General features: G+C 43.0%; 1 protein-coding gene across 1 annotated transcript in view; it reads right to left on the bottom strand.

Moving 5' to 3' along the window:
• Window positions 1–8,299: 8,299 nt before the first annotated feature.
• Top2a (DNA topoisomerase II alpha) overlaps window positions 8,300–21,589 on the bottom strand; it is a 32,038-nt gene continuing 18,748 nt past the window's right edge. Inside the window, 15 exon segments of the mRNA XM_028889555.2 lie at window positions 8,300–8,755; window positions 9,000–9,196; window positions 10,098–10,235; window positions 10,559–10,602; window positions 10,729–10,852; window positions 11,705–11,857; window positions 12,922–13,012; window positions 14,025–14,207; window positions 15,750–15,833; window positions 15,962–16,114; window positions 16,345–16,436; window positions 18,893–19,088; window positions 19,531–19,731; window positions 19,846–19,980; window positions 20,141–20,372. Of these exon segments, the coding sequence (XP_028745388.1) occupies window positions 8,627–8,755; window positions 9,000–9,196; window positions 10,098–10,235; window positions 10,559–10,602; window positions 10,729–10,852; window positions 11,705–11,857; window positions 12,922–13,012; window positions 14,025–14,207; window positions 15,750–15,833; window positions 15,962–16,114; window positions 16,345–16,436; window positions 18,893–19,088; window positions 19,531–19,731; window positions 19,846–19,980; window positions 20,141–20,372 (2,152 nt within the window). The 3' untranslated portion in view covers window positions 8,300–8,626.

The following is a 21,589-nucleotide window of genomic DNA, read 5'->3' as shown; positions in this document are numbered from 1 at the left end:
CAGTCTTGTATCAGTCACGCATGGGCATATGCAGGGGCATGTCCATGTTCGAATCTAGAAAGTTCATAACGGTGCTGTCCCTGATACATGGCAGCACTTTGAAAGTGAAACACGCCACAAACGGCTGTATAAAATCATCGTTCCTGGCCATGACGAGGCCGTCTCAGTGCTATTACTGTATTTGAACTTAATTCCTACTTCCTCTCCCTCCCTGCCTTCCTCCTCGGCACCAGCCGTTAGATATTTTGTCCGTCCAGCTAAGCATTGTAAGCGATACACAGTGGGAGTTGGGGTGCTACCTTCCATGTCACCCCAGCACCTGGGACACTTGGGACCGTGGCAGATGCTCTGAACTATCCACTGGGTGGATAAAGGGCAGTGTGAGGGATGGCGGCGTGCTTGGAGTATCCCTGTCTCCAGCCAGATGCTCACCCCGTTCTCCTGGGCTTCGGTCCAGTAAGCATGCCATTCCGTATCAGATTAGCACACACAATGTACAGGCCTGGGCAGAAGGCTGGCTCCCAAGTGAGGTCAGAGGCTTGGGTGGGGAAGGGGTGGGTGTCCCCGGTTCTTCTGTAGCCCCCTTCCAACCTGCACAGCTCCTGAGCCTTTGACCCTTTCCACGCCCTCACGTCCCCTCCTCCCAGTGTACCTCATGCTTGACCTTGGTTTCTACACTCTACAGTGCTGAAAGTTCGTCCAGTTAGGACCCATCTCCCTCTCCTGCCTGGATACCTGCTTTGGCTCTGGAGCTCGCTCGCTCTTTCCTTCCTTCCTTCCTTCCTTCCTTCCTTCCTTCCTTCCTCCTCCCTCCCTCCCCCCCCCCCTCCCCCCCCCTCCTCTCTCTCTCTCTCTCTCTCTCTCTCTCTCTCTCTCTCTCTCTCTGTCTTTTTGTTTTTGTGAGATAAGGTTTCTCTGTGTGGCTCTGGCTGTCCTGGAACTTGCTTTGTAGACTAGGCTGGCCTCGAACTCACAGATCTCCTGCCTCTGCCTCCCTAGTGCTGGGATTAATTAGTGTACGTATGCCCAGCTGGCTCTAGAATTCTTTACTGTTTGGTTTGGCTGTAGCAGCAAGAATGCCAACCAATGGCTTAGCTAACCAGGAAGCTAGTGTCTTCCTTACTAAGAGGGCAGAGACCTGCACCGCCATTCGGTAGACACCTCACCTAAACCCAGCTCCATACAGTGTCTCAGAGTCCAGGACTGCCCTCTACCCATTCTTCTGACACATCTTTAGCCAGAATGGGCTCCTATGTCCACTCTTACAGGCAAATGGAGGATGGGAAATGTATTTTAGGGGTCTGTACACTCAGGAGGGGGTATAGCCCTCAGGCTCATGGGTCTGCTGGTGCTGGCTTTCCACACTGGCGCGGGCACTGGGTCATTCGGTGTCCCCAGTCTCTGTCCTCACCAGCTGAGGAAGAGGAGAAGCTTTCTTGGTCTGTCGGCTTGTCACCTTGTTCTAGACCCTTCCAAACCACTGCACTTCTGGGCCTTTCTTCATGTGCAGCCGAAGACCCCAGCCCTTCTTCCTCATCACCTCCAAGTGAAGGCTCCGCCTCTCTCATCCCTTCACCCCACGCTGAGAACGCAGTCTTTCTCTACAAGGGCCCATCTGAGTGAGCAGAGAACTTAGAGATTGGAGGCAGTGCTCTGAGATTGGGGTGAGGAAGGGCTTGAATGTTTCCTTTCCTAAGATTAAAAAAAATGTTTTAAGGCCAGGTGGTGACGCACACTTTTAATCCCAGCACTCAGGAGGCAGAAGCCGGAGGATCTCTGAGTTTGAGGCCAGCCCGGTCTACAGATCAAGTTCCAGGACAGCCAGGGCATGTGAGCACATGTGTGCAGGTGCCTGCAGAAGCCAGAGGATCCCCTGGAGTGGAGTTACAGCTGTTGTGGGGTGCCCTGGGGGAGGGGTGGTTGGTGCTGGAAGCAGAACTTGGGGCCTCTAGAAGAGCTTAACCACTGAGTCGCCTCTCCAGCCCCTTGGCTTTTAAAATCGTTATTATTATTGTGTGTGTGCCATCACATCTATGTGGAGATCAGAGGACAACTTTGGGGAGTTGGTTCTCTTCTTCCTCCATGGTTCTGGGGTGCAAACTCAGGCAGCCCGGCTGGCTTGCACAGCAAGTGCTTGTACCCCAAGCCATCTTGTCGCCTGACCACTTTAAAGTTTATGTTTTTAGCCAGGTGTGGTGGCTGAAATGTCACTTGACCCTGTAGGAGGCTGTCATAAGTTCAAGACCAGCTCAGGCTACCTGTGAGCCTGCCTTTTTTAAAAAAAGATGAGCCAAAAAATGAGGAAAGGACGAAGGAAAGGAAGGAAGGAATATAGGTAAATGATAGATAGATAGATAGATAGATAGATAGATATAGATAGGTAGGTAGATAGATAGAGATGAGCCAGACAGTGGTGGCACATGCCTTTAATCCCAGCACTCAGTAGGTAGAGGCAGGTGTATCTCTGTGAGTTCGAGGCCAACCTGGTCTACAGAGAGAGTTCCAGGACAGCCAGAGCTGTTACACAGAGAAACTCTGTCTCAAAAAAAAAAAAAAAAGAAAAGAAAAGAAAAAGAAAAGAAAAACCAAAACTAGAACCAAAAAATTGTTTTTATACTTACAGGTGTTTGTGTGTGTGTGTATGAACGCATGCACACACGCACACGCACACACTACAGCATGCACATGGAGTCACAGGACAACTTGACAACTTTTAGGGATTATTTCTTGTAGTGGGTAGCCATTCCAGCTTTGATCTGGAAGTTCCAACCCCCATTGAGGCTTCAGTAACTGTCATGCCTACAAGGCGGGGCCGAGAGAGGACCCTGAAGACCCGAGATCGGGATGCGCCGGCTCCCTTTTATTTAGTGGCATAACTTACAAATGAAGGGATAGGTAGGTTGCAGGGTCTGGGAAAGGTGTAGCGCAGTCCGGTGGTGTTCTCTGGAGAACTCTGCTCGGTCTACCTCGAGCATCCAGGGTCCAGGAACCAAGAGAGCCGGCGCAAGCAGACTACGGAAGCACTCTGCCAGTGAGCTAGATCCAGCTTGTGGCTAGAAAGACGGCTCAGGTATTAAGAGAACTTGAAGAGGACTGGGTTTGGTACCCAGCACCCACATGTCAATTCACATCTGTAACCCCAGTTCCAGGGATCCAGTGCCTTCTGTCTTCCTCAGGCAGGCACCAGGCACACATGTGATACACAGACATATATGCAGACAGATCACCCAGACACATAACATTTAAGGAAAAACAGACAAACAGGAGAGAAGCATCTTTCAAAGGCCCTCCCCTCGAAGCTGGTCTGAGGGGCTAATGTTTGGAAAGGTCAAAGTATAGGGATCCAGGTGGTAGTGCAAATGGGTAGTTCCTATACTCTGGATGTTGAAACAGGAGGGTTGCAAGTTCTAGGCCAGCCTGGACTATAAAGCAAGACTGTCTCAAAACAAAAACAAACAAACATAAACCTCTGCATCTCTGTGTCCCTCCATATGTATACAAGCAGCCACAGTTGCTGCACACTGCCTGGTCCTGGCTGTCACTGGCCCAGGCTTGCGCTCCTGTGGTTGATGTGGTCTTGAGAGCACACTGAGGTCTTCTCCAGCATCTGTCTAGGAGGATGCAGGCGGACAGCAATCTGGTCAGCTCCAAACCAGTGACAGCCATGCCCTCTCTGAAAGCATTTCTCCATCTAAAGACGGAGCTTGAAACTGTTCCTGGGAAGTTATCGAGGAGTCACTGGGGTCAGAAGGCAAGATCACCTGTAGACTGAGCATCCTTTCCTCTAGCCAAAATGAATGTTTACTGGTCTACCTCTTGATTTGAACTGGGGCAATGTGAGGTAAGAGAGCATAACATTCAGACCAAAAAAATACATCTGATTCTCCAGGAAGAATGTAAGGGGAGTCTAAATGAACCTTGTGTTTGGAAAGACAGCTCTTTAGTTTGTAGAGTTAAGTGTGGGTCCTGGTGATCCCATTGCCAGGAATTCCACCCACTATGGAAAAAGAAAAGTGTGAAATGGATACTACTATACAATTCACATCAGCTTTACACATAATAGGCCCAAACTGGAAACAATCCAAATGTCCATCAACAGGTGAATGGATCAACAAACCCATACAATGGAATAATACTCAGCAATAATAAAACTATTTTTTGTCTGTTTTGAAAAAGGAACTACTGATACATGCAATGTGGAGACATTCTAAATTTTATTTACATTTTTTATTTCATATTATTTTGAAGGCTTGGCATTTGTCACCATGCTTGGTATATATTTGTAATGTTTTTTGTTGTTGTCGTTGTTTTTGAGACAGTTTTACTGTGTAGACCAGGCTGTCCTCAAACTCACAGAGAACTGCCTGTAAGAGATTCTGCCTCCCCAGTGCTGGGATAAAGGCGTGCGCCACCACCGACCAGGTGTTCTGTAGTTTAATGTATATGAGTGTTTTACCTGCAGGTGTGTCTGTGCCCCACGTGAGTGCTTGGTATCTGTGGAGGACAGAGGAGGATTAGATCCCATGGAACTGGATGGACTTGAACCACCATGTAGGTGCTGGGAATTGAACCCTGGTCCTTTGCAAGAACAACAAATGCTCCTGACCACTAAGCCTCTCTCTAGCCCTTAATATTCATTTTCAAAAATCATTATTGTGGGGTGTGAGGGTACATGTGCCATGGCAAACATGTGGAGATCAGGGGACAATTTTGTGGAGTTGGTTTTTTCCTTCCTCCATCTTTATTCGGTTGGGGGGATCAAATTACATTTTTAAGTTTGTACGGCAAGCTCTTTTACCCACTGAGCCATCCCCAGCCCCTGACTATATGAATAAAATTTAAAACATCATACTAACTAAAAGAAGCTAAGCACAAAAAACGTTGACTGTGTTATTCCATTCCGGGGAGGTTGTGGAACAGGAAAAACTGACCTGTAGTTCTGGAAAGCAGAGCCATGGTTGGGCCCAGAGGTTGTTTGAAGAGCATGTTAGCAAAGGCTTTGTCCCAGGCAGACATGGTGGCCCATGCCTGAGGTATGAAGATCAAAGCCAATCTGGGCTAAAAAGCAGAAGCCCATCTCAACAAACAAGAAGCCAGCTCGTTTTCAGTTCCTAAGCATGTGATCAGTTCTCAAGTCTCTCTCCAGCCCCAGAATGCTGTTAAAAGTGAGGGCACCTTTAATGCCGGCCCTCGGGAGGCAGAGCAGTGGGTCTCTGTGAGTCTGAGACAGCCTCGTCTACAGAGAGAGTTCTAGGACAGCTAAGGCTACACAACATAGTGAAATCCTGTCTTGGAAAAAAAACCCTCCCCATCCCCCAAAGTGTTTCTGAGGCCCACAGTTCTAGGGTGTGCTCAACACTCTGTAGTTTCTCTTTAAAAAACAAAAACTATTTACGCGTATGGGTGTGTTGCCTGCATGTCTGTGCACCATGTTTGAGCAGTGCTGGCGGAGGCCAGAAGGCATCAGATCCCCTGGAAGTGGAGAACTGGGGTCCTGTGGAAGAGAACAGTAAGCCATCCCTCCAGCCCCCAAACTCTGTATTTCTAAGAGGCTCCTAGGTGATGCTGTGACTGCTGGTCTAAGCACCACACACTAAGGTTTCCAGAAGGTAAATACATTATGCTGGGTGTGGTGTTGTTTGTAATCCCAGCCTTAGGGAGGTAGAAGGAGGGTCAGGAGTTCAAGTTCATCGCTGGCTACTGTGTTTGCTAGTTTGTCAATTTAACAGGAGCTAGGAAGAGGGAGCCTCAACTGCCTGTAGGCAAGTCTGTGGGCGTGGTTTTTTTTTTTTTTTTTTTTAAATTAATGAATGATATGGGAGGGTCCAGCCAACTATGAGCGGTGCCATCCCTGAAAAGGGGCCCCTTTGTGGTATAAAAAAGGCAGCTGAATGTGGGCGTAAGAGCAAGTCAGTTAGCAGAGTTCTTCCACCGTCTCTGCTTCAGTTCCTGCCTCCAGGTCCCTGCCTTGTCTTCCTTCAGTGATGACTGTGATCAGGAAACCAAACAAGGGTTGGGATACACTTTTTTTTTTCCCCACCCTGCCACCTCCATTGGGATACATTTCTTTTGTGTGTGTGTGTGTGTTTCTTTCTTCTTCTTTCTTTTTCAGAGCTGAGGACCTAACCCAGAGCAAGTGCTCTACCAATGAGCTAAATCTCCAACCCCTGGGATACATTTCTAAACGTTTTCTTTTTATTCTTTTAATGATTTGTGTGTGTTGAGGGGAGTATGTCCAGGAGTGCAGGGATCCCAGGAGGCCAGAGGTGTTAGATTTCCTGGACCCAGAGTTCCAGGTGCTTGTGAGTCACCTGATAGAGGTGTTGGGAATTGAACGGGTCTCTGTAAGAGTTTAAACTCTTAACTGCTGTGCTCTCTCTCTACTCTAGAACCTGTTTTTGTTGTTCATCTATTTTTGAGATGGGCTAGACTCATAGAGCCTCTTGGCACTGCCGACTAGGTGCTAGGATCACAGGCATCCCACCACACCTAGCTCTTGCTCAGACAGTTTACCTAAGTGGAATTACTAAGAAAGTGTTACATATTGGATAGGTCCAAATAGCTCATCTATCACTGTTTTTTGTTTGCGTTTGGTGTGCATGTTATATGCACGTGTTCGGGTGGGGGCATTCACCTGTACGGAGGTTAGAGGTGGTCAGGCTTTACTGGCCATCTCGGCCCACTGGAAACACATTTTCTTATCTTTTGACATTAAATATTTAGTCTTGGGTGGATTGGTAGCTTTGGTGCAATACCCAGAACACACACCAGGCTCTGGGCATGAAAAATAAAACTCAAGGTTAAGAAAAGAACTGGATTTATCATTTTTCTAAACAGATTTACCAGTATTTCCAATAGAATTTTACTTATTCTATCTATCAAGTAGTTGACTAAGCTATCAAAATGGCTAAAATGGGCATCTCTTTAAGATACATGATTTTTTTTTTTTTTTGAGACAGGGTCTCATGTATCCCAGGCTGGTCTGGTGAACGCCTTTAATCCCAGCACTCAGGTGGCAGAGGCAGGAAGATCTTTGTGAGTTCAAGGCCAGCCTGGTCTACATACTAAGTTCCAGGACAGCCAGGGCTACACAAAGAAACACTGTCTCAAAAAACAAAACAAAACAAAAAAGCTCAAACTTAACAGAGAATGGCCTTGAACTCCAGACCCTCTTGCTTCTACCTCCTTTGTGCTGGGATTACAGGCAGATGCTACCATACCATATTTACATGGTGTTAGGGACTGAATCCAGGGTCTCGTGCACATTCAGCAAGCACCCTACCAATGGAACTATATCCCTAGCATGATACCTGCATTTTTATAATTAACTCCCTGAGTGTGGAGGACATGGACAACTCAGCAGCCATGTATAAGATTCTAAGTAAAGCTGGACCAAGCTGGGTGGTGGTGTCGCACGCCTTTAGTCCCATGATCTCTGGAGGCAAAGGCAGGTGGATCTCTGTGAGTTTGAGGGCAGCCTGGTCTACAGATCAAGTTCCAGGTCAGCCAGGGTTACATAAGAAACCCTGTTTTGAAAAACCAAAAACCAAAAACCAAACAAAAAACCCAGAACAACAACAACAAAAACTGGATCCAACTACGTCACACTGCCACTCTTTTGGATACCTCACCCAGCCAAAGACTGTCAGTTTTGGCAGAACATGGCTGTAACAGTCCTAAAAGGGAAGTGAAGAAGCTGTATTTGCCTGGAGAGGATGCAATGTGGGTTAAGATAAGAATGAATGGCTTACAATGTTTAGAACATTTATTAAAGTACAAAACTGGTAGAATTAAACTGAATAGAAAGACATATTAAATATTTACAAAGAACATTGACAACAGCACTTAAGTAACATATACAATGGCATAGAGAAGTCTCGGCATTCACAAGCTGGAATTCTGGAGACTTGCACTGGACCACACTTCACGACTGAGCATGCAGATGTAAGCCTGAGCAGCTCTGCCTCCTCCCTGTGATCTCATGTTTAAGAGGCATCAACAGGAAAGTCAGGATGCCATGTGACTGGCCTAACTTTCTTCTCCCTGCTACTTATGCTGAGGTCATGGAGACATGGTCAAGGTGACTTTCTCCAGCCTCTGATGATGTTTAAAGGGTATGAGTAATTTCTCATGGTTTAAACAAAAATGCATCAAGGTTGAGCACCGTACCTGCACTAGAACTATCCAGTTCTATGTGATGGACTTCTTACCTATACAACACAAACAGAAACACTCATATCTAGTGGAAACAGGAAAAGAGGCAAAGGGGCACTTTTGAAAACATACCCATTTTTAGCTTAATATATGATCAATAAATTCTGTTAGGCCAAAGTGACCATATAATTATGTGGAATTCAAAAGAATTTCAAGCAAGATTTTAGAGACCAAAGAAATAGACACAAAACATAGACAAATCAGAGAAGAAACCATGTCATAAGATGGTTTGTCACCATTGAGACAGTATGTAGAGTACAAAGTTAAAGGCCACATGGGTCCTACTCACTAGAATAGTCTTAGAAAAAAGTCTTCCCCAAACTAAATTCAGAGGGGGTTAGGGAAGAACTTCAAGTAACTTTAAAACTAACCGGGCTCAGTAAAACCATTCCTAAAACAATCCCCTCACACATCAGAAAAGGTCATCCTCATCCGACTCCTCCAGGTACTTAATAGGCTTCCTTGCTCGTCCAGATTTTGCTCGAGGAGCCACAGTCTCATCTAAGTCCACATGGAAATCCTGAGTCTCTCCCTTGAGTTTCTAAAAAGAGAAGATCCAAGTAATTTGCATATGGTTAATGCACACTAGGGTCATTCCCCACTGCTCCAGAGTACTCCACCATCTCCTACTAAGTAGTAAGAAAAAGGTCCAAAGCAACTGTCTCACTGACTGACAGATTTAACTTTCCTACAGCTAAATTATACCAGTAATGAATTCTGAGGTTTAAATTTACTACCTTAAAAATATTTCAAAGTCTCAGGGCAAAAGGATTAAGAAGCAATACCTTGCTCGTGGCAGCTTTGGAAACTACTTTCTCAAAATCAGAGTCTGAATCATCAGAAGACTGCTTCCTTTTGCGGTTGCTCTTGGCTTTGGCAGGATCAGGCTTTTCAGGGCCATGAACACTCAAGGTTGAATCGGATTTGGTTGCCTTTGGTGCAGCTCTCTTTTTGGTACCAGCAGTGGAGGTTGAAGACTGGCCTGTAAGTCAATATGGGTACTGGTTATGACCACTCTTTGGTGAGTTTTCTCATAGCGAACTCTCTTGACCATCATCTTCTTTTTTGAGACAAGGTCTCTCAATGGCCTGGAGGTCCTAATTAAGCTGGACTGGCCAGCAAGAAAGCCCCAGGGACATATACCACTTACACTTTATGCTGGTCTGGGGATTGATTTCAAGGCTTATATATTCTAGGCCAGCAATCTACCAACTGGCTACATTCCCAGCCTTGATTTCTAAGTTATCTTACATGGATTACTTCCAACTGCTTATAAATTCTTTCCTTATGTCATAGAAATGAGCTAGATAATGTTTGGAACCTGAGTAATATACTGATTTTAAACTATTTTTTGTTTTATTATTATTATTATTTGTTTATTTACTTATTTTTGGTTTTTTTTTTTTTTTTGAGAGAGTTTCTCTGTGTAGTTTTGGTGCCTGTCCTGGATCTTGCTCTGTAAGCCAGGCTGGCCTCGAACTCACAAAGATCCTCTTGGTTCTGCCTCCCAAGTGCTGGGATTAAAAGTGTGTGCCACTGTCACCTGGCTATTTATTTTTATTTATGTGCATTGATGTCTTGCCTTCATGAAGGCATTGGATCCCCTGGAACTGGAGTTACAGACAGTTGTGAGTTGCCATGTGGGTGGATGAGAATTGGACCCGGGTCTTTTGGAAGAACAGCCAGTGCTCTTAAGCATGGAGCCATCTCTCCAGACCCTACTTTCTATTTTTTACTTGATAATAAAGATGTAAAAGACATCACTCCCATTAAGATACCGTTAATTTCATCATCAATAGATATTTTCAGAATAAAAATTAACACTGATTTCGAAAAGCTGGTTAACCCTGGTATAGTCAACCTTCTAACAGACTCAGGCTTACTTTTGGTCACTGTCTTCTTCGATGCTGCAGTCTGTTTGGAAGATGGCTTTAACTGTTCCTTTTCAGCTGGGACGTCAGCGGCAGGAGGGCTTGGAGAAGCTGGCACACTGTCCTGAACATCACTTTCAAGGTCAGCTACTATAAACAGGAAGAGAAATGGTCATAACAACATTAAAAAATTCCGCCTACTGCTCTGTCCCTGACATTTTTTCCCATCTTAACTACCTTTCTTAGAATATCGTAAATACTCTTAGCTGAATTTTAAATTTTTAGTTTTTGGGGGACAGCGCTTTGCTATATAGTACAGGTTGGCCTTGAACTTGTAATCCTCGACAACAGGTGTATGCTTGTTTATGTGGGTGCTGTGGACTGAACTCAGGTCCACACATTTGCTTAGCACACACTTTACTGAGACATCTCCCAGTCTCCCGAGAACCCAGTCACTTTACTTCAATACACACCAGACGTGGTACTCTTCTGTGTCTTCAGTGTCTTTGTCCTATTTCTAAAAAAGAACACAGAGAGAGAAGGTGTCCTGAGAACCAGTTCTACACGTGTCAAACAGATCAACAAACACAACAACACTATTATAATAGCCATGATCAAAGTCTGTGTTAGATACAATTCTTACTTTGGGGGAATTTTGGTCTTGGGTGGACTAGTATCTAATGGGAAAAAATCTTCATCTTCATCCTTTTCCTCAAAACCTGAGAAGTCTTCATCTGAATCCAAATCGACTGTGAATTTGGCTTTTGCTGTTAGGAACCAAAGAGGATACAGACATTAAAACATAGGATGACTAACATTTTATTTACTTTTTATTTTTTTACTTTTTTGGTTTTTCAAGATAGGGTTTCTCTGTGTAAGTCCTGGCTATCCTGGAACTCACTCTGTAGCCCAGGCTGGCCTCGAACTCACGGAGATCCACCTGCCTCTGCTTCTCAAGTGCTGGGATTAAAGGCATGTGCTGCTACCACCACCCAGCCATTTTATTTTTTTAATTTGTTTTGTGTGTGTGTACTTGTGTATTACCATAGCACTAATTTTCTTTTATATGCATGAGTGTTTTGCCCGCATGTATATTTGTATACTACGTGCATGCCTGATTCCTTGAAGGCCAGAAGAGGGAGTTAGATCCCTTGGAACTGGAGCTACGGTCTGTAGTGAGCTGCCACATGGGTGTTGGGAATTGAACCCAGGTCCTCTGGAAGAGCAGCCAGTGCGCCTAACCACTATGCCATACCTCCAGCTTGACTTAACATTTTATGAATATATACAAGCTTCAGTTTAACTACATTTTTTTTCTTCTGGTTTTTCAAGACAGAGTTTCTCTGCGTAGAGTTGGCTGTCTTGGAACGAGCTCTGTAGACCAGACTGGCCTCGAACTCACAGAGATCTACCTGCCTCTGCCTCCTGAGTACTGGGATTAAAGCTGAGCACCACCACCGCCCACCTCAGCTTCAGTTTAATATTCTAAAAGATGCTTCAATTTTTCAAAATTTGACTCACTGTTCTAACAGGCAGTAATTTTTGGAACTAAGTACCCTGCAGTTCATTGGCCATTCAAATCTTATAGCACAGCTAGCATGTTCTGTATTTTTCCTTACTTGCAGCTCTTCTTGGATCTTTTTCTCGTGGAGGGACATCAAAATTACTTTCATTACTGCTCATATCTGATTCAGAATCAGACCAGGGGTTTCTCTTCTTCCCTTTTTTGATGGGCTTAAATGGCAATGTAGTTTGCTTCTTTGCCATGGTATCTACAAAAGAGATATGGATTTATACTTTAATAAAAGTTTTATATTATTACATTTATTTGTGTGTATGTATGTGTGTGAGTGCACTTGAGTGAAGGTCAGACCAACAGCTTATGGGAATTGACTCTCTCCTTCTGTCACATGGGTTCTTGGGATCAAACTCAAGTTGTCAGTCTTGGTGGCAAGCTCCTGTACACGCTAAGCCATCTCACTGGCCCAGAAATTAACTATGTTGATATACTGGCTTCTTCATTACTATCTACATACTATAACGGTGCTAAGGGTACAATAATGAGTAGAAACACACATTTTCTGTTCCTATAGAGTACAGAGTTTGGTCATTTAATCCCATAAATAAATGATGTTTTTATAGTAAATAATGTGATACAAATGACCAACCATTAAAGTTCTTTAAGAACTAGATGCCTGAGCTGAGATCTCATCTACATGGTCACTAGGAGTTAATTAATTCCTGTATAGTCACCTCTTATTCTTCATGTCATCCATGCTTGCTCACACAGATTATAAGGGCAGTCTCAGGCATTATAATGCTTTTTTTTTTATTTTAAAAAGATTTATTTATTTATTATGTATAGTGTTCTGCCTGCATGTATGCCTGCAGGCCAGAAGAAGGCACCAGATCTCATTACAGATGGTTGTGAGCCACCATGTGGTTGCTGGGAATTGAACTCAGGACCTTTGGAAGAACAAGCAGTGCTTTTAACCTCTGAGCCATCTCTCCAGCCCCCTATAATACTTTTAATGCTTATGAATTTGCTCTCACATATCCCTTTTGTAGGCTGTTGAAGCCAAGGAAAAACAAGATAAACAAGGTGGAGGGGAGGATGGACTACTTTAGATTCCAACTAAGGGAATTCAACTCACTAACTCTATGGTAAGAGTCTCTTCTAAAATAAATCAAATAAAGACAACGTAAGGTTCAAATATAATTCACATACAACCTTCCTTTACAATACTTAATTCAGCTCTACAAAAATACTGAATATCTATGTAGAACATATTAACAACAATCTAGAGTTTGTAACATCTTGCCCAACATGTAATACCTGGCTCTTTCTTCTGCTTCTTTGCTAGTCTCTGTTTTAGGCCTCCTAGTTCCAGACCATCCTCAGCAGGCGTGCCCTCAGCGTTTTCACTCTGAAAGAAAGCAACATGTTAAGAACCAACAAATCCCAGGACAAAAACACTCAACTTCTCAGTGTTTGGAAGAATAAAGTCAAATATTCATAGACATAGATAGATACAGACACAAATACAGTGAAAGAATATATTTTTCTTTGGGTTTTGGTTAAGATATCTAAAATCTTAACCAAAACCCAAAGAAAAATATAGGGCAGTGGTGGTGCGCACCTTTAATTCCAGCCCTTGGGAGGCAGGCACAGGTGGATCTCTGTGAGTTCAATAACAGCCTGGTCTACAGAGTGAGATCCAGAACAGCCAGAGCTACATAGTGAGACTCTAGCTGGGAAAATAAAACAAACAAATCTAAAATCAAGAGTTGGAGAGATGACTCAGTAGTTAAGAGCACTGGCTACTCTTCCAGAGGTCCAGGGTTCAATTCCCAGCACCCACATGGAGGGTCACAACGGTCTGTAACTCCAGTTCCAGGAGAACCAATGTCTTCTGGTTTCCATGGGCACTGCATGCATGTGGTGCAGACACACATACATGCAGGCAAAACATCCACAGACATAAAATACTAAAGGAGATCCAAATAAAGGTATAGTTACGATCTTTAATATTTAAGTATTGCAAAACATTGGGTGCTTGAGAAAGGAAAGCTCACTACATACAGGATAAATTCCAAAAAAATAGGTTTAATAGCACTGACTGCTCTTCCAGAGGTCCTGAGTTCAATTCCCAGCAACCCTATGGGTAGCTCACAACCACCTAATGAGATCTGGTGCCCTCTTTTGGAGTGCAGGCATGCATGCAGGTAGAATACTGTATATATAATAAATAAATAAATCTTAAAAAAAAAAAAAACTTAGATATAATTTGTTCCACTGAAAAAAATGTATTACACTATTTATTTATGGTCAGAGGTCAGAGGGCAGCTTGCATAGGTCAGTTCTCCTCTTCCACCATGTGAACTGAACACTGACCTAATCTGTTCCATTTCTAAAGAGAAATTTGCTTGAGGTATTACCTTAATCTTCTTCCTAATTTTCTTCTCTGCCTCTGCTTTCATCTCCATGGTGACGTGGGGAATGACTCTCTTTCCCCCGGGAGAAGGCAAGACTTCCGACACTTGTCCTTTCTTGCCCTTGGCTTTCCCCCCCTTTCCAGGAAGTCCTACTTGCTCGTCCTGTTTCTCCTTGGCTTCGACAACCTATGAAAGGAAGTAGGAGAACAAAGTTGTAGATGAAGACAACATGACACCTAAAGGCAGTTCTTGAACAACTTTAAGATTTACAACTTAAGATAAATCTTGATCAGCCTTAGTGACGTACAACATGGCTGACTTTGGGAGGGCAGAGACAGAAGAAATAGGTGCCTATGACTAATGTCATCACTTAATCTTCTGAAGACAAGGAAGAAACCGTGCTATAGGATAAACTATGCATAGACATAGTTGTAGTATCAAGAAACTAAGGATTGCTAAGGAGATTGAAGTAACAAAGGAGATTCTGAAACCGAGTGGCCACCTCTAAGAGTGAGTTAACTCTAGCGCTTTCTTCTGTAAAAGTATGAATTTTAGTCTATTTCTTGCCATCATTTACTTTAATGCTAACTAGAATTTACTAATTTACTGTTCCTGTCCTTCTCTCTTTAAAGACATATTATCATTACTGCATGTGTGTGCATGTGTTTGCCACAGTCAGCATGTAGAACCCAGGGGACCCCTTTGTGGAGTGGGTTCTCTCTTCCCCACACCTAGTTCTGGGGCTTGAACTCGGGGTGCCAGGCTTGTGCAGCAAGTGCTTCCCCTGCGGAGCCATCCTGGCTGCCCTCTCTGCTTCTGTTTCCTTGTGCAGGATGATAGCCTCCGTGTCCCTGTGAATGAGGATGACCTTCAACCCATCTTCCTCTCAAACGCTAGAATTACAGGCATGTGAACCACGCTCTGCTTTGTATGTTCTTTTTTGTTTGTTTTTTTGAGACAGGGTTGGCCTGGAACTCAGAGATCTGCCTGTCTCTGCCTCCTGAGTGCTGGGATTAAAGGTGTGCACCACCACCGCCCGGCTTATGTGAAGTGTGTTCTTCCATGCTACTATTTTTTAAAGTGCTACCCATAGAGGGCAAAACTTCGCACATGTATGGCAAGTGTTCTACAATTGTATGGTATTCCTAGTACTTGGATTTTGACAGGATCTTACAACATATATAGTTTAAGCTGGCCTTGAACACGTTGGGTAGCCCAGGCTGGCTTCAAACTTGTGATGTTCCTGCCTTAGTCTGAGATTACAGGTTTATTGTCTATATGGCTACTATATCCAGCCTTTTCATTATTTTGGATGTCTTCCTCCTCCTCCAATATTTATTTCTTCTTTTATCAAATGTGAAGTTTCTTGATAAAAAGGCTGGCTGTTTGAGCTGGACAGATGGTTCAGTGATTAGGAGACCTCACTGTTCTTGCTAAGGATGAATTCAGTTCTCAGAACTCAGACCAGGGGATTGGCACCTTGGGCCTTTGTGCACCTGCACTTACCCACACCCCCCTCCAACACACAAACACACACATAAGAAAAATAAATGCCGGCAGATCTCTATGAGTTCGAGGCCAGCCTGGACTACAGAGTGAGTTCCAGGACAGGTACCAAAACAACACAGAGAAACCCTGTCTTGAAAAACAAAAACAAAACAAAACAAAAAAGAAGAAAATGTATGTTGCTGGTCTCTAAGTATTAATATAGCCTTTATAAACACATACCTCCAGTTCTTCAATGAAAACAGCCAGATCTTCCTTCCACAAATCTGATGGACTCTTTTTCTTTAATGTGTTGAGCTCTTGTTCCTTCATAAGATTACCAAAAAATTGAGATAGTAAATATATACAAACAGTATTTTTAAACAGAACACAGTTTATTTTCCCCCCATCAGAACAATATTAACATCGGTCATCCTATTGTATCTGTAACTCACCTTTTCATTTCTCTGTTTGCACAGCTCATCTTTCTTTTCCTTGGTCAGATACCAAAGGGGCATATCAAGAAGGTAGTTGAAAGTTGGTCCAGATTCTGGTACGGAGTCATTGTTTTCATTGTCACTTTCTTCATTTTCTTCTTCGTCTGGAACCTAAGGGATGAGTTAAAATGTAGAACATGAAATACAAACATACAGGGTCCTTGATTTTTTTTTTACTTGTGACCTCTAGAAATGCAAGAAAACAGATTTCACATTTTTTAATTAAAATTTTCCCACTTTCATTCTATGTGTATGGCTGTTCTGCTGGCATGTGTGTCATAGCCATAAATAAATAGAATAAACACATTCAGAGCTTAGCCACTGGCTAACAAAGAATTTACCTTTTGCTGAGCTTCTTTCCAGGCCTTCACAGGATCGGAATCATATCCTCTCTGAATTAGAACTTTAATTAACTCTTTTTTAGGTTTATTTTCTATTAAAAAGAGAGAGAGAGATAAGCTTGGAGCAAAATTTTAGAAAAAGGATGAGGTGTTTCTACATTAAGTCAAAAGATTAAACAGGAAATTCCGAGCCAGGCAGTGGAACACACCTTTAATCCCATACTCAGGAGGCAAAGGCAGGTGGAGCTATGAGCGGAGCCTGGTGTACAAGTCGAGTTCCAGGACAACCAGGGCTACACAGAGAAACCCTGTCTAGAAAAATCAAACAAACACAAACCCACAAAACTGGAAATTCAATTGTCTATATTTTGCCTATATTTCTGTCCAGATCATAGCCAAATTTCTGTGAACCAGGACAAAGTTGAATTACCTGGGGACATTTAGACTATAGAGAGGCTGAAATGTATTAACTCTCAAAAGGACAGAAAAGAGTCAAAGCCTCCACTTCTGAAGAGCCTGTGACTCAATTATGGTCTCTGGCTTTTATTTCAATGTGTCCCTGGTCTAGGCTTTAGCAATCTGCTCAAAGCTTGATGCTCTTAACCATAGTACCATACAATGTACTCTTTCAGTGTCTGCTCTAGTCAAATATGGTTTGAGGGACAAAGTCACTAGCAATATAGTTTTGGAGTACCACTCTTCATCACTTAACTTGACAATGGTTACATGTTTGCCATTTTGGTTTTTTTTTTCTGAGACAGTGTTTCTCCATGTAGCCCTGGCTATCCTGGAACTAGATCTGTAGACCAGGCTGGCCTCGAACTCAGAAATGTATCTGTTTTTGTCTCCTGAGTGCTGGATTAAAGGCGTGTGACACCACTGCCCAGCCTAGGTTTTATTTATTTATTTTAAAGATTTACTTATTCATTTATTATGTACACAGTGTTTTATCTGCATATATGCCTGCATACCAGAAGAGGGCACCAGATCTCATTACAGATGGTTGTGAGCCATGTGGTTGCTGGGATTTAAACTCAGGATCTCTGGAAGAATAGCCAGTACTCTTAACCTCTGTGCCATTTCTCCAGCACACCCCCCAACACCCCCAAGCCTAGGTTTTATATGTTTTACCTACATTTAGGTATGTGCACCACGTGTGTGCCTGGTGTCTGTGCAGGCCAGAAAAGGGCATCAGATCTCCTGGGACTGGATTTATGGATGGTATTGAACTACCATGTGGGTCCTGGGAACTGAACCTGGGTTCTTTGCAAGTGCTGTAACCACTTAGCTATCTCTCCAATTCCTTAGATTACATATTCAGACCCTTGGTTTTTTGTTGTTGTTGTTGTTTCAAGACAGGGTTTCTCTGTGTTGTTTTGGTGCCTGTCCTGAATCTCACTCTGTAGACCAGGCTGGCCTCGCTTGAACTCATAGAGATCTACCTGCCCCTGCTTCCCGAGAGCTGGGATTAAAGGTGTGCACCACCGCCACCTGGCAGACCCTTGGTATTTATTCTGCAAGAAGATTGGGCCATCCTAGTATTTCCCAGTTCCAGTCAGCCAAATACAATCCTCCCTTTCTTTTTTTCATTCAAGTCATGTTTAGTATCATTCATTTTAGCCTTGTCTGAAACAATAGCATCTATGAAATAAGTTGGCTGATATGCTAGTGCTTTAAGTAGGTATGAAAATAAACATTAACTGTTAAACTAAACATTTTTGAGTACTATGAGAAAGTTAGTCTTATCACCAGTAACTGGTACTATTATATTTTGGGGCTTCCTATAACTCATTAATATTGCTGGCTTTCACCGGGTGGTAGTGCATGCTGTTACACAGAGAAACTCTGCCTTGAAAAACAAAAAACAACAACGAAAAATTGCTGGCTTTCTTAGTTGGTTAGGCTAGAATTGGGCTACATCTCTAAGCTTTGTTCTTATACCCAGCTTTAGTGAAGATACTTTTCTTTCTTTAAACTCTGCTAATTGCTTATGGAATTTCCAATGAAACAAAAATCCCTAAGAGTTGCCTCTTTTTCAGTATTCTTTTCTTTAAAAGACATACCTTTCCTTCATTTTAAGATCAGATCAGTGTCTCTTCTTGTGATCAATTAGTTATACAAGGTCTTGTTCTCAGACAAGGTCCCATGGACTCCAGGCTGGTTTAAAATTCACTATGTAGCCAAGGATGGCCTTGATCCTCCTGCTTCCTGTCACCAGTGCTGGAATAACAGATGTGTACTACCATGGGAAGCTGATGCACTTGTTGGACCTAGGACCTTGTGGATGTCAGGAAGGAATTCTACACTCTGAGCTACACCCCAGCCCCACACAAGATCTTTTAATTCTCTAGTCTCATCCTGTCTAAACATTGAGTCTTGATTTCTTTAGATGCTCAGTCTGGGGGTGGGGGCGGGGTGAGACTAATACAGAGTACATGTTTAGCAAGTACAAGGCCCGAGATTTGAGCCCCAGTACCACTACACCACTACAAACAACAATAATCTAGGAAAAGCTATCCCACACTCTATTTAGTAGATGTTTACATACCAATGATTATTTTGCCGTCTATTTTTTCTAATATAAAACGAGCTTGATTATTCAGTTTAGCAGATTCTGCACCAAGCATTCCTAGAAGCCATTCTTTTCTTAATCCATAATATTTAAGCCTGAGCTCAAAGAAGTCTTTCAGAATATCCAGCACAGTGTCATATTTCTTTAAGCAACCTACATGGTCAAAAAGCACCTGGAAAAGATTCAAGAGATTCAAGCTATGAATCAATAAATTGGGTAACCAATATGCCCTTTAAAAATCAATTATTAATTGAAAAAAAAGATATACATGGCTGTTTGCCTATATGTTTGTATTGTAACATGTGCTTGTGTGCTGTCCATGGGGGCCAGAAGAGGACCTTGAATGGCTCAGATGGAGTTACGCAGTTGCAAACTGCCATGTGGATGCTGAGAAGTGAACCCAGGTCCAATGAACAAGCACTAAACGCTCTTAACTGCTGAACCACCTCTCCAGCCCTTCTTTTTGAGACAGGGTCTGACTACATAGCCCAGGATAGCTTTGGAATTCATAAGGATCCTCCTGTCTCTGTCTGTGGAGTGCTAGGATTACTAGGGGGATCCATGCCTAACAATACTAGTTTTGAAAGATATATCTCTTACAAAATAAGACATACCATAGAGTTGCAAGTGAGACTAGTCTGCAGTTTGAAGACTTTGTGTAGTCCCACTCTCTCTGCCTCTGCCAATTTTTCTTCAGTCATCTTTATGACAAACCTCACAGTGGTATCTGTATGGTATTCCCTATAATCTGTTATAAGAGGGGGTGTCTTCTCAGTGCCATTCAACATGGGTTCTAGAACCTGTTCTTTGTAAGTCTAAAAACAAAACAAAACAAAACACAGTAATCCTTTTGTAAGGAGTCTCTTGAATAGTCAACAGCAACAATAACATTTTTCAATTGAAAAACCAAGAAATCAACAGTTACTTACCTGGGTCCATGTTCTGACGGGAAGCTCTGAGATTTCAATGGTTGTTGAATTCAGAATAGCTACTTCTCCATTAATCACGTACTGATTTGAAGCCAGTTCTTCGATAGTACCTTTGAAATTCTTGTAGCTTGGGAGCTAAATTAACAACAATGAAAAAGTTTTCTAAATGTTAAATCACAAATATGTTCAACAAACAAATCTAAAGTATGAAATAAATCTCAGATTTGTACACTGTATTGTAGAACGCACTCAACTGCGCCTGAGGAAAAACAAAGCTCCGACCCAGAACACTCACCATGGGCAGGGGCTCCTCTCCATCCAACAGTCGTCTGATATTATTCACCACCTCACGGACATCAAAGTTGGGGATTTTGCAGGACCACCCGGTACCAATTCCCTCAGCACCATTTATCAGCACCATGGGTATAATAGGAATGTACCATTCAGGCTCCACACGCTGGTTGTCATCATATAAAAACTTTAATGTGTGATCATCTTTTGGTGGAAATAGCAACCGAGTCAAAGGGCTAAAGAGAGCAAAGAATATCATTTAGTAAAATGGCCCTGGCACTTCTCACATTCAGTCGGGCATGGTGGCACAAGCCTGCACTCGGTGGCAAAGGCAGAGGCAGGCGGATCTATGTGCGTTCCAGGCCCATCATGGAACATAGTCGAACCTTGCTCCAAACCCAAACAAAAACCTGTCAAGCTCATGATTTAGTACAGGTAGATAGATAATGAACATGTATTCTGTAGGGCAGAATGCTAAAAAGGAAAATTAATAGAGTGATTACTCGGGACACAAAGAAATGACTGTGCAGTAACACATCTATAATCCTGGTACCTGGAGATGTAGTGAGAGAGGATTTTGAGTTTGAGGCTTACCTTGGATATATATTAAGACTGCTTCAAAAAACCCAAATCAAAACCATACCAAATAAAAAGAGTGTTGGGCTGGGCAGACAGCTCAATCTATATGCTAGCACAAGGACTTGAGTTTTAACCTTAGAACAACCCACATACAAATAATAAGTGGAGTAGCACTCAGTTATAACCCTAGTGCCAGGCAAGTGAAGACAGGCGGACTCCTTGGGGCTTGCCGGCTAGCCTGGCAAGTACTAGGTCAGTGAGAGGTGTCGCCTAAAAAACAAGAAAGGGGGTAGATGGCACCCAAGGTTGCCCACACATGCATATACACACACAGAAAAATGCTAAAGTGGGTAGGGTGTTATAAAAACCACAACAGAAAGTATGAAGATTCAAAGCATGAGGCACGTGCCTGTGGAAAGCTGATACAGGGATTACTTCAGTAGTTAGCTCAACCTGGATAACATATGAGTTCCTATCTCTCTTTTCTCTCTCTCTTGGTGTATATATGTATATATGTATGTATATAATATGTATATGTGTGTGGAGAGTGTTAATGTGGACATGTGGAAGTGTGAGGACAACTCTGGGTATCAATCCTTGCCTTCCACCATTGTGAGACAGGGTCTCCTGTTGTTTGCTACTGTGTATGCCAGGTTAGCTTTTTGACATTGTCCCCCACAACTTCAGCTTACAGGGATTCTCCTGCCTCCACCTTCCATTATGCCAACTGAGCACCAGATTACAGACATGTGCTACTACACCCAGCTTTATATGGTCAGCAAGCACTTTCTTCATTGTGCCATCTCCTAAGTCCAACAGAGTCTATGTGGAACAGAGACGGTATGAAAAAGGATCAGAAGACATAGGGAGCCCA

This window comes from Peromyscus leucopus, chromosome 8b (assembly GCF_004664715.2).
Source record: "Peromyscus leucopus breed LL Stock chromosome 8b, UCI_PerLeu_2.1, whole genome shotgun sequence".
In the NCBI taxonomy this organism is placed as follows: Eukaryota; Metazoa; Chordata; class Mammalia; order Rodentia; family Cricetidae; genus Peromyscus; species Peromyscus leucopus.
Note: the sequence above shows the minus strand (reverse complement) of the source record. Positions and strands in the feature narration are given on the sequence as shown.